Consider the following 17,370-nt stretch of genomic DNA (forward strand, 5'->3'; position numbering starts at 1 on the left):
TTCCAGTGGGGTTGATTGTGGATCATATTTGACAAATTAAGAGTACTGCACATGCTAGCACCCCATGCAGATCCTGGCAGCTGGCACTGTCCTCGTGACTGGTGTTTCTCTCTCTTTCTCATTGCTCTCATGTTTGAATCAACTTATCGCTGCCCCTCCACTGAATTTCCAAGGCTGTAAATCGCACAGAAAGAGGTTGCCCATTTTTGTCCCAACGAGCCATTGGTGGATTTGAACCACCGGCGAGGCGTGGCCTTTGGCTTAGCTTCCTGTGGGTAACTGGTAGTGAACATTGCTGGATGGTCTACCACAGGTGGGGAATGATTCCCGTGAGCTGGTTCCATCATACGACAATCACCTCACTTTACAGCTAAGTAAATGGAAGTTCAGAGGTTTGGTGACTTGCCCAAGGCCACACAGGTGATGGGTTGCAGGCGCCAGCGCTGAGGTTGTTGCCGATTGCTGTCGAGTTGATTCTGACCCCACGTGTGCAGAGTAGAGAGAGGGCTGCTCGAGGGGCCTTGAGGATCGCCTTGATATTGGGATCATGAATGGAGGGCAGAGACTGAGGTCTCAAATACTTCTGAATGTCTAAGGAGCAACCACTGGTCTTTGTCTGGAGCAAGAGTGAAGATCAAAGAAGTATTCTGCAATCCCAGAGGTATGCGGTTCAAATCCACCAGCTGGAGAAGGAGGAGGCAATCTCCTCCTGTACCAGTCAGATCTGATTTGACGGTACACGTAAAAATAATAGAATAAAAATTTAAAAAAAATTAAAAAAAAGTATGGAAGCAATTCGTTCAAAGGACCCCAGCTTTGATGATTAGGCGTAAACCAAAACTAGATGGGGCCCAGCTACTGGGCTGACTGCTCTGGAAGGGAGCAAACTGATGTGGGTCTTCTAAATCACGGTCTTATAACTGGGGGTGGGAGTGGAGGTAGGGTGTTGGCGCCATTGAGTCGAGTACGACTCATAGTGACCCTATGAAAATCCTATGTGAACCTTGTCCTATCCCAATCTCTGACACACTTGAGCCCATTGTCACAGTCACTGAAACAATCCATCTGGTGAGGGTCTTCCTCTATCGCTCCTTCCCAAGCAGGAAGTCTGTCTCCAAGGAATAATCTTCTAGCAACAAGCTTCTAGCATGAAGCTTTGTCATCTTTGCTTCCAAAGAGCACTCTGACTGCAACTTCCACAAGACACATCTTTGTTCTTTTTTCAGCCCATGGAGTCTCCACCACTCTTCTCAACATCACAGTTCAAGGGCATCAATTCTGACATCCTTATTCACATCCAGCTCTCAGCAGCACAGCAAGTGACTGAAAAGACCATGGCCTGAATCAGGCATGTCTTTGTTCTCAAACTGAGATATTATTCCTCAGTAATTTGGAGTGGACCCTGACTGCAGACTTTCCTGGTGCAACGCATCTCCTGATCTCCTCACTGCTGGCACCACAGGTGTTGACTGTGAAACCAAGTAAAACAAAGTTGCTGACAGTCTTAATCCTTTCCTGTTCATGATGTTGCCAATCAGTTCAGTGGTGAGGATATTTTTAAATGTTATTATTTTTGTGTGTGTGTGTACCATCAAATCAGATCTGACTGGTACAGGAAGAGATTGGCTCAGGATAGAGCAGGGTTCAGAGCTGTTGTACGTAAGGTCGCTGTGAGTTGCAGGGGACTCGACGACACTTAACATCCAGTTGCTTTGGTAAGAAACGAATACTTCACATGACACAACCTTGCTTGCTGAAAGTGAGGACTTGAAGCACTTACTGCAGAGGGTTGAACATTACAATCATCAATATGGATTGCATCTCTACATCAAGAAAAAAATCCTCGGTGAACTCTGGTGGCCTAGTGGCAATAAGTTGCATTGCAATCCCAGAGGTGAGCGGTTTGAATCCACCAGATGCTCTGCTGGAGAAGGAGGGACAATCTCTTCCTCTGACACACCTACCTCCACTACCCCAGTCACTGACTCAATTCATCTGATCCAGGGTCTCCTCTCTTGCACAATACCTCCACACTTCCAAGCATGATATCCCTCTCTAAGGATTGGTCCCTCCTTGCAACATGACCAAAGTATGTCAGGAAATCCTTCAAAATCCTTGCCTCCAAGGAGCAGCTGGGTTTCATGCTCTCCAGGCAGTCCATGGTATAGTCATAGCTTCTTAGAATGTAAATAATAAGGTACATAGCACCTCTGTAGCACTATGGGATGTTAATAAGTAGATTCGTCAGTTTTGCCATCCTGCCAGGCTTACTACAATCCCTTTCTCTGACAATGTTAACCCTCTAAAACCCAGGAGAGGCTGTGCAGGGCCTGCCCCGCTCTCCTGTCTGCACACCACAGCTCCTCTGTGGACACCTGTGGACCCCACCTGAGGCTGGAGCGTTCTCACTGTCCCCTACCACCTTCTGCTGTGCTCTTCTGTAAATAAAGGCCCAGGGGCCATGTGCATACCGGGGCCGTAGGAGCTGGGGACGTGGCACCAGGGGCAGTGTGTGCATCGGTGAGGCATTCCACTGGTGGGAGAACTCACAGATCTACGAACAGCATGATTGCAGCATCAGGGCTGGCTTGGGGTAGGTGGGGTGAACACACTGATTTGGAGAGACATTTTGGGGAACACTGAACTAAAATTAGCTAGCAAATGAAGGTAGAAAAATATTATCTAAATGTTGTTGCTATGTACCATTGGGTAGGAATCAACCCACGACTGTCCAACAGGTTTTTCAGAGGCAGTAACTTGCAATGGAGGGGACTGTGGGTGACTGGTGGACTAGAACAGTGTGCCTTTGGGTTGGCAGTGCAGCTCCTTGCCACAAAGCCATCAGACCTACTGAGGGTGGGTTCTGGGATTTATTAGTGTTATAGAATCAGTTTTTAACTCCTGGTGACCCAGTGTGACAGAGAAGTGGCCCATGGGGTCTTTATGGGAGATCGCTGGGTTTCTCCCATTAAGTAGCTGGGTGGGCTTCAACCACTAACTCTGGTCAGCCACCAAGCTTAATTGTTGCACCACCTGGGGCAGGAGCTGTTTGCTTGCTCTGAGAGGAGAGAGTTTCTAAGGGAAAGACAACTTGTTGCCGTCGAGCGAGTAATGACATGTGGCTGACACCCCAGTAGGTATCAGAGGAGGATGCCCGTCTTTCTCCCTTGGAGCAGCTGGGGGGTGGTGGCAGTGCACCTCTTTGTTCACCAAGCCACCGGAGCTCCTAGAGGGGAAGACAGGCACCACCCGTAGCCAACCACGAAATCAAGGCCAACCCAGCGTCTCAAGTCATTTCTGACTGCAGACAATGGCCCACTGGGCTTCCAAGGCTGCAAATCTTAACAGCAGAGGCGGCTTCATCTCTCTCCAGGGAAGTGGCTGGTGGATTCGTACCACCAATCTTCTGGCTTGCAGCCGTAAAGAGACAGACAGATTTAAACTCGCTCAAAAAACCTCACTGCTGTCAAGTTGGAACCGACGCACCAGCTGACCCTCCTGCAGGTCTTCAGAGGCTTTAAATCACAGGGGAGGAAATGGCCTGTCCTCCCTTGAACAGCTGGTGGATTTAAGGAGTCTTTGAATTGGCAGCTCTGCTCCGTCGCACTAGGTCACCAGAGCTCCCAAGCTGGAAGACTACTTGACTGGGAAGGGTTATGCCAATGTCAGATGACTGTGCCCTGCTGAGGCAGTAACCAGATGTTCATGTTAGGTGCCACTGAGACAGTGACAAATCACAGCAAGTCTGTGAACAGGTCTGACCCTGCCCTATCCTGTGCCGGCCTCACCATCTCTGAAATACCTGGACCTGTTAGCTGTGTTCATCCATGCTGTTGGAAGTCTTCATTTCTCTCTGACCCTCCACCTTTCCCAGCACAGTGTCTTCCAGGAGGACAGCTGCCTCCTGACAACATTCTCGGAGTACCTGAGACAGTTTCCCCATCCTTGTCTCTAAGGAACATCTTGGTTGCAATTCCTCTGAGACAGACTTGTCTTGTCCTTTTGGTGGTCCATGGGGTATTCAGTACTGTTCTCCAACACCACAGCTCAAAGGTAATGATTTTTCTGTCATTCTCATTCATGGTCCAGCTTTCAGATGCAAAGGAAGTAACTGAGAAGACCAGGGAGTGGGTCAGGCTCACAGACTTTAAGCTGGTGTTGTTGCTACTTAGCACCCTGGAGAGAATGTTGAGATTTTCCCAATGCAATCTGTCTTTTGATTTCTTGACTGCTATTCCTCTAGGTGTTGACTACAGAAACAAGTAAATCACTGACAACTTCAGTCCTTTCTCCTTCTATCTCTCGTTGCCTAAAGGCAACATCAAGACAACTGGAGATCTTCTAACAATATAAACAGTGCCCCTATGAGGCGGGACCATGCAAATAAGGTATGTTGTTGTTATGTGCCATCGAGTCACTTGTGATTCACAGTGACCCTAGGTTTAAGAGCCCTGAACCCTGCTCTATCCTGTACCAATCTCAATGTCTCCAACACACCTATTCCCACTGCCCCAATCACTGAATCAATCCATCTCATAGAGGGTCTTCCTCTCTTGCTCTGTCCCTCCACCCTCCCAAACATGATGTCTGTCTCCATGGACTGGTCCCTTCTTGCAACATGCTCAAAGTATGTCAGACGAAGCTTCAGAATCCTTGTCCCCAAGGAGCAGCCCGGCTTCACCCTCTCCAGGACGAACCTGTTTGTTCTCCTAGCAGTCCATGGTATATTCAACACTCTTCTCCAGCACCACAGCTCACACGCATCAACTCTCTATCATCCCTAGTCAGTGTTCAGCTTTCTCTCTGATGTACAGCACACAACTGCGAAGACTATGGCCCACATCAGGCACACCTTAGTCTCCAGTCTGATATCATTGCTCTTCAGTACTCTGGAGAGAGAGGTCCCTGATAGCTAACTTTCCCAATGCAATTTGTTTCTTGATTTCCTGGTTGCTGTTACCAAGACTGTTGACTGTGGAGCCAAGCAAACAAAAACTGTTAACAATCTGAATGCCTTCACCATCTATAATGATGCTGCCATTTGGGATGCTCATAAGTGGACTGGACAGTTTTGCCATCCTGATAGGTTTACGATTCATTTCCCTGACAATGTTCCACTACTCCTCATGGGGATTTCACATGAGGACAGCCAGGCCTGCCTTCTAGTCTTAGTCTGGAAGTACCACTGAAACTTGTCCACCATGGGCAGCCCTGCCTAGTATTTTAAATACTGGTGTCACAGCTTCTAGCATGAGAGCAACCTGCAAGTCCCCTGAGAAGGACTGACTGACAGTAACTAGTAGTGATGCATCTGAATTGTGCTGCTGGTAAAAAACCCCACCCAAACAAACCTGAGTATACATGCACTGGCAAAAGAATCATTCACGAGCTCAGGGCTGCATGACAGGATTTATTTGAATCACCACATCAGCCCCGGGGCCCTCCAGACCCTTCCTCACCCTGCAGTCAGGGAACCGGGACCTGCTGCTGTGCCTGCAGAGAAGGGTCAAGATGGAAAGGGCGCCTCGTGCCATGACCACTCAGGCTCTGCCCACTGCCTGTCCCTGTGGGGGACTCAGCAAGGACTGTCCCCTTGCAGGCTGGGGCTCATCTCAACGTCGCCACCCAAACAGCCTTCCACTGAGGTGGGCCTGGCCCCAGACACCTCGTGTTTCCAGCAGAGTAAGTCGCGGTCCTGACCCCTTGGACCTGCTGCCGCTCTCCTCGGCCAGAGGGAGGATGTGGGTGCTCCATCCACTGGGACCCAGAGGGGTTCCCTCATGACTCTTGTCTCTTGGCCTCAGGCCAACAGGCGGCTGTACTCCGCCAGTGCAGAGGACTTTCGGACCCCGTCCCAGATCCGGGCCGCATAATGGAACCTGTGATAAGAGGTTTCTGGTCAAGGCCATGGGGCATCGGGGGCAGAACATGGGGTGCGGCCTACGATCCAACCTCTGGAGCCCAGGCTGCTCCAGGGCGATCTAGAGATGGGGCTGAAGGGAGGTGGCCTTGCTCCTCTGACCTCACCGTGCAAGGGCGAAGGTGCTGGGCTTGGACCAAGACCTGACATCTCCATCAGCAGCTAGAACACCTCCCTCTCCTCAGTGCTGCCCTTTTGTGGGTGCAGCCTCACGTGGTGAGGAGAAATGTCACATGGCACTGGCGACCTGGCCACTCCTCCCTCGTGCTCCTGCTCTGTACTCGGCCTGAGACTGACCACCAGGAGGAACAGTACTGTCCCTGGGCCCTGTGCTCACCCGGGCAGCCTCCTACTGTTGAGTCTGCACCCCTGCCTCTGCTGGTTACTGCTGGCTACAGAGAGGGCCAGGGGAGCCAGGCCAGGGGCCACTCTGTTTCTTTCACCAGAGTCTGCACATAGGAGGTGGCATTCTTGGATCCACGTGCTGTGGGCTCTGGATAAAAGCAGTCACAGTGAGGGGGGAGCTGTGCAAGGCTGTGTGATGGACAAACAACCAGCAGAGGGAGGGAGGACAGGGCCTCATAGCTCAGGGCAGGCCTGAGGATAAGCTCTCAGGGTTCCTGCTGGCCGCCAGGCCCCACGTCCTGTGAGTCTGCACCCCCTATCCCAGGTCCTCGTCAGATCCACCTTCCCTTACTGGATGGCTAGTCTCCTATTTAATAGACACTTCCCTTTGAGAACTTAGACATAATACTTCCTCTCTGCGCCTAACTTTCCTCATAAATCACAGCCAAATCTTACACCTCACTTGATCCACCAGAAAGAGAAATGAAAAGCTGTCAGTTGCAGGAAGTCACAAGAAGGTAACAAGCGTCAACTTTCCAGAAAAGGACACCAAGTCAGGAGGGGTGAGGCTGGTGGAGGGCTCTCACTGAGGTCCCACAGAGCTCTGGGAGCCTCTTCTTCATCTGCTCTGGGGGGGCACCTGCTGCTGGGAGGGCTTACCAGTTCTTCTCGGTGAGGATCGTGTGGGACAGCTGCGGCCGGGCCATGGACATCACCTGGCTCCGGAGCTTGCTCACCAAGGACTGGAAGCTGGGGTGGCCCCGGTACCCGGGCAGCAGGGAGAAGAGTGGGCTGGAGCCGGGGCCTGCAAGTTTCAGGGGAGAATCACTAGGACAGCTGGTCAGTGAGGCCCTTCCTCCCTGTCAGTCAGCATCCCAGACTCCAGGGAAAGCTTGGAGGGCCTGATCCTCCCACACCTGAACCCAGAACCAGCCTCAAAAGAAGAGGTTCAAGTGTGCCGGGCCCAGGCCAGGCTCTTCGTGCACCACAGTGACCATGCCACCCCAGACCAAAGCTGCCTGGTCTCTTATTACACCAGAGTGGGGATCTGTGTCTCCCTGGTCTCGGAAGGACCTCTCTCTGTGGACAGATGCCCACAGGTGCCCTTACCTGCTCTTGGCGGGGTTTCGTTCTCTGCTTCACTGTCCATGAACGGCATGAGGAACAAGTTGACTTCAGAGTCCAGGAAGTCAGGGGGGAGCCCCGGGAACACATTGCACTGCAGCATTGACAGGGTCCCTGGGGGAGGAGCCACGTCAGTCCTCACATACCACTGCGGGGAGGGGGCAGAGGCCAGCGGGGGGTCCGTGGGTCGGAGGTGAGGAGGCTGTGGCCGAAGAACGGCACCCTCACCCTTGTAGCGCAGGTGGGAGTGGGCCATGAGCTGGTCGATCATCAGGTGCATCTGCCGCAGCTTCCGGGGACAGAAGTCCTCCCGACGGGCTTTGTTCTGCAGGAAGACTGTGGGGGGAGGGAAGGGGGCAGCCAGCTCAGCCTCGTGTGCGCCCTTGTCCTCACCCCACGACCTGACCTCCTCCTCCAGCTCAGGTCCTGGATGAACATCGACGTCATTCCCCAGATGTTAACAGAGCTGCTTTCTGGCCTCAAGAAGCCCCCTTCTGATGGAGAACACCGAGTAAGAACGTGGCAGCCTGGTTGTACCATGTGACGAGAAGCACATGACAGGGGCTGACTGAGGCCAAAGCCTGAGGTGTGGACAGAGCAGGGTCCTAAGAGAGCTAGAACTTGGCAAAAGAGAAGTGTGTCGGCACAGCCGGGAGAAGACACAACCAGCAGAGAGACCACAGGTGCCTGGGCTAGGGGTGGGTGATCGGCTGCCAGTCCCTCCCGCGGAGTCACTACACACGCCTTCCTGAGCTCACGCTGGAAAAGGCCAGTGGCCCAGAAAGGCTGCCTGTGGTCAGGAGCCTGCGAGGGCAGCTGGGAGCAAGCAGCAGCTAATCCTTCCTTCTTCACGCTCTCCGGAACACGCGCTCCTCCATCACACCGCCCCTCCCCTCCTGCCTGTCTTCCCCCCATCTCTGACCCACCCTCAGCAGCACCCCCATCTCTGACCCACCCTCAGCAGCACCCCTCCAGCCCCCACCGCCCCTTCCTGTCAGTCTTCCCCAATCTCTGACCCACCCTCAACAGCACCCCTCCAGCCCCCACCACCCCTTCCGGCCAGTCTTCCCCCCATCTCTGAGTCACCCTCAACAGCACCCCTCCAGCACCCACCACCCCTTCATGCCCGTTTTCCCCCCATCTCTGACCCACCCTCAGCAGCACTCCCCAAGCCCCCACTGCCCGTCTCCCCAGTGAGCCTGGCTTGTCCCCTGAACCCCGCTCACCCAGGTGAGGGTAGTACTCAGTGCCCTCATCAGAGCCCGCCGAGCTGCTGGACTCATGGCTGGGGGACGGGGTGGAGGGCTTCACCATCTCTGCTGTCTGGAGGAACCTGGGGTTTGGGGAGAGAGCTTGTTACTCCTGTACTGCACCCATGTCCCACTGTCTTGGGGGATCCTCTGAAAGCTACAGCCATGCTCACATATGCTCTGTATTCCTCCACTGTAGGAAACTCAGAGACCACGCTCAGACACTAACCCGTGGGTCCATGTTGATGATACGAATTTCTGATGAGCTTGCTTCCTTCAAAATAAACTAGGGGCTGGCTGTTTTCCTCTGTGACAATGGACATTGGATCACACAGATCCTTCAATAAACTTCATTTAAAAAATAAACTGAAACCTAACCTGCTCCCCTCGAGCCTGTCCCGAAGCGCAGCCGCCCCGCAGGCCCAGGGCCGGTCTCCCTAGCTCACAAGGTGGTTCCTGCCAAAGGGACAGACCGCTATGCCTCTCTCCCATAGGGGCTGCTGTCCAAGAACCCTGGATACCTCGGTCAGTACCCAGGTAGTCAGTGCAACACCCGAGGCCTTCAAAGAGTACGAGATTTATGACACAGAAGAAAATGTCAACTTGGCTATTTATGGAAAGAATAAGGGGATCTGATAAAAGCTGGGGGTGGTCTCCTCCCAACACTCCTGAGCTTGGAGGGGGTTCACCCAGGATGAGGAGCCCATGCACAGATCCCGGGCTCCTGTACAAGCTGAGCCCCATGAACACAAACTGCCATCGGGCATATCCTGCATCCCCAGCACCCACACAGAAGGGCCCAATGTCTGTGCATGAATGAATCCCGCGGACAGAGGGCCATTCAGAATTCACTCCAATCGGCCACCCCAGCTGGCTATGTCAGCAAGTCTGTGCTGCTCATCAGGCCACATGGTACCCCAACTCCGCAGATGACAAACCCGGGCAGCTCAATCCAGGGAGCACTCGCTCTGCCAGACACTATGCCAGGTGCTTTCAAGTTGTCAACTCACTTCATCTGCCTGACTCTAGGGCCACTTGCTTCCTGGTTCTTTCCTTCTGACTGGACCAGGCCTAGGACCGCTGGCCTGCCTACAGCACGGCCCCGGGTTAACAAGCTATTCCTGGACACGATGGAGGGCACTTCCGGAGTCTCTGGCCACTTCAGGCGGAACTCCTGCCAGGCCCTCTGGTGCCTGAGTGCCAGGGGACACACATGCCTGGGGGAGGGGCAGCACACAGCCAGCTCCCCCCACCACTCATGAACACGTTTGTGTGACATGCCTACCCCGTCCCTCATCCCTTGGGGTAAGCCTGCCCTCCAGGGGGTGGGGCATAGCCAGATCCAGGGTCCGGTCGCAATGGAGGAGCACACAATAGAAAAGGACAGGAGCGTGGAAGGTGGACAATAAGACGGTCAGGGAGCCCTGAGGGTGCCTTGAAGGGAGGCCTCTGGGCACGGGAAGTGTTTCCAGCTGAGGGGCAAGTGCGGAGGGCCTGGGCCTGGTGTGGCCTCAAGGAGGAAGTGAGGGAGGAGTTGGAAGACAAGGCCGGGGAGGTGACCAGGAAGCGATCCTGACGCCCACGTGAGCTTTGCATGAAGGGCTCTAAGCTGTGTCTAGAGTGACGTGTAAAGTCAGTGCAGGATGAATGCCCTGTGGGGAGGGGGTGGCTATACTGACTGACATTTGAAAAGGTCCCTCTGGCTGCCATGTGGCCTTTGGTCCAGTGGCTCTGAGCCGTCTCATCACCTCCCCACCTCCGCCTGCCTGCCCTCCTCACCTGTACAGACTGAGGTCTGTGAACCAGTCCTGGACAACTATCACCACGTGGCACACAGTGAAGAGGAAGGCGGCGATCTGTAGTGACTGCAGGCAGAAAGTGACAGTAGAGCTGGGGTCCTGATTCTAGTGCTCAGTGGAGAGGGCAGCAGGCACAGGGTGCAGAGCCTCTGAGCACCTACCGTGGGCCAAGCCCTTTCCCTCTGGGCCACCCCTATATCTCACAAGGCAGGGATCGTCATCCCATTTTGACACAAGACGCTGAGGCTTGAAAGGAGCAGGCAGGGGTGAGCTGCCTGAGAGGCAGAGCCAGGAACTGAGCCAGTAGGCCCTCCAGGGATCCTGCCTGACCGCCCTTGGAGAACCCAGGCTCTTACGATGCTACACCAGACCCTCCACACAATCCTGCCTGACCACCCTTGGAGCGCCCAGGCTCTTCTGATGCTACATCAGACTCTCCACACAATCCTGCCTGACCGCCCTTGGAGAACCCAGGCTCTTCTAGTGCTACACCAGGCCCTCCAGGGATCCTGCCTGATTGTCCTTGGAGAACCCAGGCTCTTACGATGCTGCACCAGGCCAGCTCCTTCTAACCTGTCATTAGATCTCTCTTACCTGCATCTCCACATAGGTGTGGGGGAGGTTGTACTCTGGAGGCAGTTTCCGGTCGTTGTTGATGAGATGGTCCAAGATGGAGGGGCTCAGGATGGGCTGTACAAGCAAGACAGGGTGTCAGGGAGGGACGGGACTGGGGACTGGAACTCAGGGGCCCTAGCCACCCAAGTTCCACCCCAGGACAAGTTAGGGCCAGGAACACAAGCAGGCAACTTGAGTGATTCACTGCAAGGCAGCAGCAAAGGAGCCAGAAGGTCGATAGTTCAAACCCACCAACAGACCCCAAGGAGAAAGCTATGGCGGTCCACTTCCATAAGGATTTCCAGCCTTAGAGGCCTGATGGGAGGCTTCATTCTGTCCTGCAGGGTCACTGTGAGGTGCCTCACCTCACCGGCAGGGGGAGCCAGCAAGGTGCAAAGAGGCACAACAAGCTTCTGAGCAGATTCTTCCCCATCGGTCACACAGCCAGCGATGCCCTCCAGCATGGAGCCGCAAGAGGGGAGTCACCTGGTACTAACAGATGCACGAAGGCTTCTGTGAAGGAGCACGACCCTCAGCACGTTTCCTGTTGCTGGCTGTCTAGAATGCTTTCAAACCTTTACTGATAATGACAGATAAAAAAACAGTGGCTAATTCCAGAATCCCATCAGTGAACGTAAATCAATCAGTGGCGAGCTCACCAAATTTTTCTTAAAGGAACCCAGAAGTTAAAGAACTCAGGGTGGTCAAATCGATTCTGATTCAGAGTAATGGTCAGCTGGAGAGGAGGGAATTTCCTCCCCGGGTTTGCTGTGTTGAGTGCTGTTGAGAACCAACCCAGAGCTGATCCTCCAGTGGGTTTTCAGAGGCTGAAATGGCACGTGAAGAAACTGCCCATATTTCTCTCACAGAGCACCTGGAAGATTCGAACCATGGGCCTTTGGACTGGCAGTGTAACTCCTTACACCAGGCCACCAGCATTTCCCTCACAGGGTTCAGAAAGCTATAAATCATCAAAGCAGCAGATTGCCACATCTTCCTAACCTAGAGCAGAGGGTGGGTTTGAACCACTGACCTTTCAGTTATCAGCCTAGCACCACAGGGCTACTAATTTAAAAACTAAACCCTCTGTCACTGAATCCATTCCATCTTACAGGGCCTCAGCTCTGGGCTTCTGAGGCTGGAATGAGGGCAGTCAGGGTCATCTTGCTGCAGCAGAGCGGATGGTGGATTTACACTGCTGACCTTTGGGTAAGTGGCCCAACACTGAACCTACTGTGCTACCAGGGTTAAATACCACAAGGGCTAAACTGGCTTAATGGTCTCCTGACTTCCACCTACATGAGATGGCTTTCAGAAAGAGGCATTCTCGACCACTCAAGTCTCTCAGATTCCAAGCCCAGTGCTGTGTTCTATTTCATCCTGGTTTGTTAACTCCTGCTTTCCCCAACTCATGGCTCTGTGACCCAGCTCGAAGCCCATTAAATCCAGCCTGAGGCCCTAGTGGCCCCTTGGCGTACGTGGCCCACCACACACAGGTCTGGCGCCACATCTGTGGACTTCTTTCAATCTCATGTCATCAAAGCCCAGGCCCTGTGCCCCAGCTCTGGTCATCAGAGGCAGGGCTCTGGCCTGATGTGCTCCAGGCAGGTGAGGAGGGAGTCGACACTGAGTCTACACAGAGGATATGCTGCCACAGATGGGGTTCCTGGGTGTCACTAGGCAGCCAGAGGCGGGGAAGGGGAATCGAGTATAGCCAGTATTCTGAGGATGGCAGAGGATGGAGCCAAGTTCCGATCGGCTGTTCAAAGACTCGCTATGATGGCAGTCAACTTGATGACACCTAACCACCACCACCCTAGGAGGCAGAGTACAGTTATCCCCATTTACAGATGAGCATGATGCTGAGAGAAATAACTCAGGCCTATAAGGACAAATACTGCCTAAGACCATTATTGTAAAAACAGAAGGATAACTAAGCAAACATGTGTGAATGTTCAAAAGGGGAAGGGCGTAGACAAAAGGGAAGGGTGGAAATCACTAGGAGAGCAGAGAAGTAGAGAACGGGGAAGTGTGGAAATCACTAGGAGAGCAGAAGTTAGTGGGTGGTGAGGGAGTGAAGAGACAGGAAAGAGTCAATGGGGACTTGAAAAGATGCAGTAATAACAGGCATAGGTCAACAGTAATTATATAACATACAATGTATGTGAATGATTATATGAAACACAATGTAAATGAAAGACTGGATAAAACACAATGTACATGAGTGAAACACAGAATGTATATGAATTGTACAAAACCAATAAAATATTAGAAGAGAGAAAAAAAACCCTCAACAACCCTCAACAAAGCCATCTCGCTAGAATGGTTGAAGGCAGGATCTGATGGCAGATGAGGGCCCAGCTCCAGGCCACACTTTGACCACTGAGCCAGGAGCTTCTTTAGGCCACCCTGCAGAAGCTGGAATGAATGGAGACAAACCTGACAAGATTGAGGTCTAAGAAAAGGTACAACGTGGCCCAGGGCATGGGAGTGTCTAGTTCAGCAGGAACCCCAGCAGAGCCCTGGTGCTCAGGAAGGGGGCTGGATGGGCCACGAGCTAAGACCAGGCACCTGTGTGTCCAGGAAAACAATCCGCTCTTGGGTGATGAAGAAGTCAATGCCGCTGGTCTGGTTGCCCCCGCGTTCCTTCATTTCTGCACTCTGAGCCCGGAAAACGTAGGCCCTGTGGGGAGAAGAGGGCCTGTGGAGGCACGGTCTGCAGGGAGCTGTGCTGTAACCCAGAGGCGACGCCTCTCTGGCCGTTCACGTTCCCAGCTGCTCTACAAGAGCGATCTCCCACATAATTTCAGCCTCTGAAAAACCCCTGGAGGGTCAGCTAGGAGTCTGTTCTGACCCGATGGAGGATGGAGATTAAGAGGAAAGAAGGGAGCAGGGATCCATGAAAGGTCTGGGACGCAGCCTCTGACGATAGTGTTACTGTAAAATGACTGTGATAACAGGTCTACTGGCCCAACCTCCCAGCCAAGGCCCTGTTGCCTGGGGCATGTTTTGTACTCACTCCTACTGAGGGGCAGTTTATTAGTTCATCTAACCAGTCAGTAGACAGAGGAACCAAGAGCAGTGGGATTCCTGATGAAGTCTAGATAAGCTCTTAACCTTTCCCCTCGGTTTTCAGTTCCCTCAGCTGTAAAATGGGGTGGCAACAGTACTACTAAACTTTTTGTGGTAACCAATATTTTGTTTTGCTTTGTTCCACAATCAACACTCTTGGCACCAGCAGTCAGGAAATCAATAATGAATTGCACTGGGGAAGTCTGCTGTCAGGGTCCTCGCCAAAGTGCTAACGAGTAGTGTTGTCAGTCCAGGGACTAAGATGCACCTGATCCAGGCCATGGTCTTTGCAATTAATTGCTATGCATCAGAGAGCTCGACAATGACCAAGGATGACAAGAAGACTAATCAATGCTTTTGAACAGTGGTGCTGGAGAAAAGTACTGAACATACCATGGACCACCAAGAAAACAAACAGTTCTATACTAGAAAGGGTGAAACAAAGTTCCTCCTTGGAGGCTACAATTTTAAAGCTCTGTCTCACATACTTTGGACACATGGCCAGGAGGGACCACTCCCTGGATGAGATGGATCGACATAGTAACTAGGGTAATGGATATAGGTGTGTAGGAGACAGTGAGAACTGGCTCAGGAGAGGACAGGGTTCAGAGCTACTATGCTTAGGGTCGCTATGAATCAAAGCCAACTCAATGGCACATAACACCGACTATGTGATTCATGCATGTAAAACCCTTAGATTAGCACTCAATAGTGAGGGGTTTGTGCGAGGAGAAGGGTGCAACAACGAATGAATGGAATCCCAAAATCTCTGTAGATGTTCATTGAAATGAAAAATAAACAACCTAAATTAAAAAAAAAAAAGTGATATATTATTGCCAGCTACTGATTAGAAGGCATTGGGGCTAAGCACTGAAGACAGTCACAGCTCGAGGATGCCTGGTGTCCTGGTCCCAGCTCTGTCCCATCAGGCAGTCTCCTGAGTCTTCACCTGTGCTGGGTCCGGGGGACACCAGGCCAATGCAGATAGAGCTGGATTTGCCGTAAGCCACAGGGCTCAACTCAGTCCCTCCATGACAAGGACAAGAAGACTTTTTTTTAATTGCCCTACCATATTTTTTTTATTTTAATAATTTTTAAAATAATTTTAATGAACATTTACAGAGATTTTGGATTCCATTCATTCATTGCTGCACTTCTCTCCCCGTCCAGCCCTCCCCCCACCCTGACAAGTAGACTTTAACCTGACAGTCTGGACATATTTGATTTTACTTCTATTTTAAAAATGAACTCTTTCCTGTTAGTTCGTGCAAACAGGCCTCCATTTATTGTAGCTTTCAGTGATTACTAACCCTTCTCATCCTCCAGTTTGTCTCTCTCTTGACAGTCCCCCACCCCCGCCTGTTCTCCCTGCCTTCTTCCTCTTTGTCCCCGTTTTGGGTCCTATCTTTTAAGGTTTTTTATCCTTAGTAACTTCACATCTTCACTCAAGAATGTCACTCAAGCTAGGAAATCTCATAAATATTCTTTCTCAGCCAAGAGATAAAGCCATTCTCTCAAAGTGACCCAGCAGAGCTTGGTCTAGAACACTGATCCCTACATCCAGCTCTTTCCCTGCTCACCTCTCAGGCCCTATCAGCCACCAGTCTTTGAGTCTTTGTATTGGGCTAGGTACTCATTAGCTTTTGGTTCACCGTGGGAGTTCTGGTGGCCTAGCGGACTGGGGGTTGTGCTGCCAACCCAAGTCAGATGGTTCAAATCCACCACTTGCTCCACGGGAGAGAAATGAGTAATCTTCTCCCATGTGATTTACAGGCTCTGAAAAACTTCTGCTATGAGTCAATTCTGACCTGACAGCAATGAACAACAACTATCTTACTTCATCCTCCCCAAACCCTCTTACAGGTGAGGAAGTGGAACACTGGGAGGTTAAGTGACGTCCAATGTCAACAAGCTGGTGATTGGCAGGGCCGAGGCTGAGGTACACCTCAATACAAAGCCTTAAAAATGTTATCATTCCACTTCCTGGCTGGGCTCCGTATTATCTCCTGGGTAACATAGGAAGAAAAAGGATGGGAGCTACAAAGAAGTTCTGTCCAGGCCATAATCATCTGATCAAGGCATGGAGGCCCACGAAGAGGAAGGAACTTCCCAATGTTCCTCAGCGAAGCCACTGCAACTTGCAGTGACATACACACACAATCCTGCACTGGCAGTAACAGCACCCAATCTACATGTGGACACAGGCACACTCGTAAGAGAATGGCCATGCGTAGGAGGGAGTACAGCCAGGACCGCCTCTAGGTGTGGTAGATGATGTTTCTCCACATGTTATGGAGGTCATGTAAGGACACACCAGAGAACACTGATAACCTAGTGGTCAGCCCTCAGAATCAGCGAGCTGCTACATGAGAGAAAAATAGGCACAATCAGCTCATGTATGACTTACTGTCTCTGAAAACCCCATTCTTCAATGAGATGAAAAAGGCAATCTCCAGCTTCATTTGGAATTAAAAGAGGCCCAGAATAATAAACAAAGCACTCCTCAAAAAGAGAAACAAGGTAGGTGGCATCTCACTCCCTGATTTCAAATCCTACTACACTGCCGTGGTGGTCAAGATGGCATGGTACTGGTACAAGGACAGACCCATAGATCAATGGAATAGAATTGAGAATCCAGAGCCTATGATGATGAAGGAAGAAGTTCAAGCTGCTCTGAAGGAAATGGCAAAAAATAAGGCCCCAGGAATAGATGGTATACCAATTGATGTATTTCAGCTAACAGATGCTGCCCTGGATGTGCTCACCAAGTTGTGCCGAGAAATCTGGAGAACAACCAGTTGGCCAACTGACTGGAAGAAATCTATGATTCCAAAGAAGGGTGATCCAACAGAGTGTGGAAACTATAGAACAGTATCACTGCTTTCACATGCAAGCAAGATTCTACTGAAGATTATCCAAAAACGACGGGCAAAGCACATCAGCAGAGAACTGCCAGAAGTCCAGGCTGGGTTTAGAAGGGGTCGTGGTACTATGGATACTGTAGCTGATGTTAGATGGATCTTAGCTGAAAGCAGGGAATACCAGAAGAATGTCTACCTGTGTTTCACTGATTATGCAAAGGCATTTGACTGTGTGGACCATAACAAACTGTGGCTGACTCTGAGAAGAATGGGAATCCCAGAACACTTGATCATTCTAATGCGAAACCTATACTTGAACCAAGAGGCAGTAGTCAGAACAGAGCAGGGAAACACTGCATGGTTCAAAACTGGGAAAGGTGTAC

General features: G+C 51.6%; 1 protein-coding gene across 1 annotated transcript in view; it reads right to left on the reverse strand.

The window, feature by feature from the left end:
* Positions 1–5,800: 5,800 nt before the first annotated feature.
* Positions 5,801–17,370, reverse strand: part of SMG9 (SMG9 nonsense mediated mRNA decay factor) — a 22,823-nt gene continuing 11,253 nt past the window's right edge. The window contains exons 6-13 of the mRNA XM_006901074.1: positions 13,626–13,737; positions 11,034–11,129; positions 10,420–10,505; positions 8,617–8,723; positions 7,619–7,726; positions 7,376–7,504; positions 6,926–7,070; positions 5,801–5,879 (exon numbers count right to left, since the gene is read on the reverse strand). Of these exons, the coding sequence (XP_006901136.1) occupies positions 5,801–5,879; positions 6,926–7,070; positions 7,376–7,504; positions 7,619–7,726; positions 8,617–8,723; positions 10,420–10,505; positions 11,034–11,129; positions 13,626–13,737 (862 nt within the window). The remainder of the gene's footprint in view (positions 5,880–6,925; positions 7,071–7,375; positions 7,505–7,618; positions 7,727–8,616; positions 8,724–10,419; positions 10,506–11,033; positions 11,130–13,625; positions 13,738–17,370) is intronic.

The sequence above is a fragment of the Elephantulus edwardii genome, unplaced genomic scaffold (genome assembly GCF_000299155.1).
Source record: "Elephantulus edwardii isolate Elephantulus edwardi_28Jun2011 unplaced genomic scaffold, EleEdw1.0 scaffold00308, whole genome shotgun sequence".
In the NCBI taxonomy this organism is placed as follows: Eukaryota; Metazoa; Chordata; class Mammalia; order Macroscelidea; family Macroscelididae; genus Elephantulus; species Elephantulus edwardii.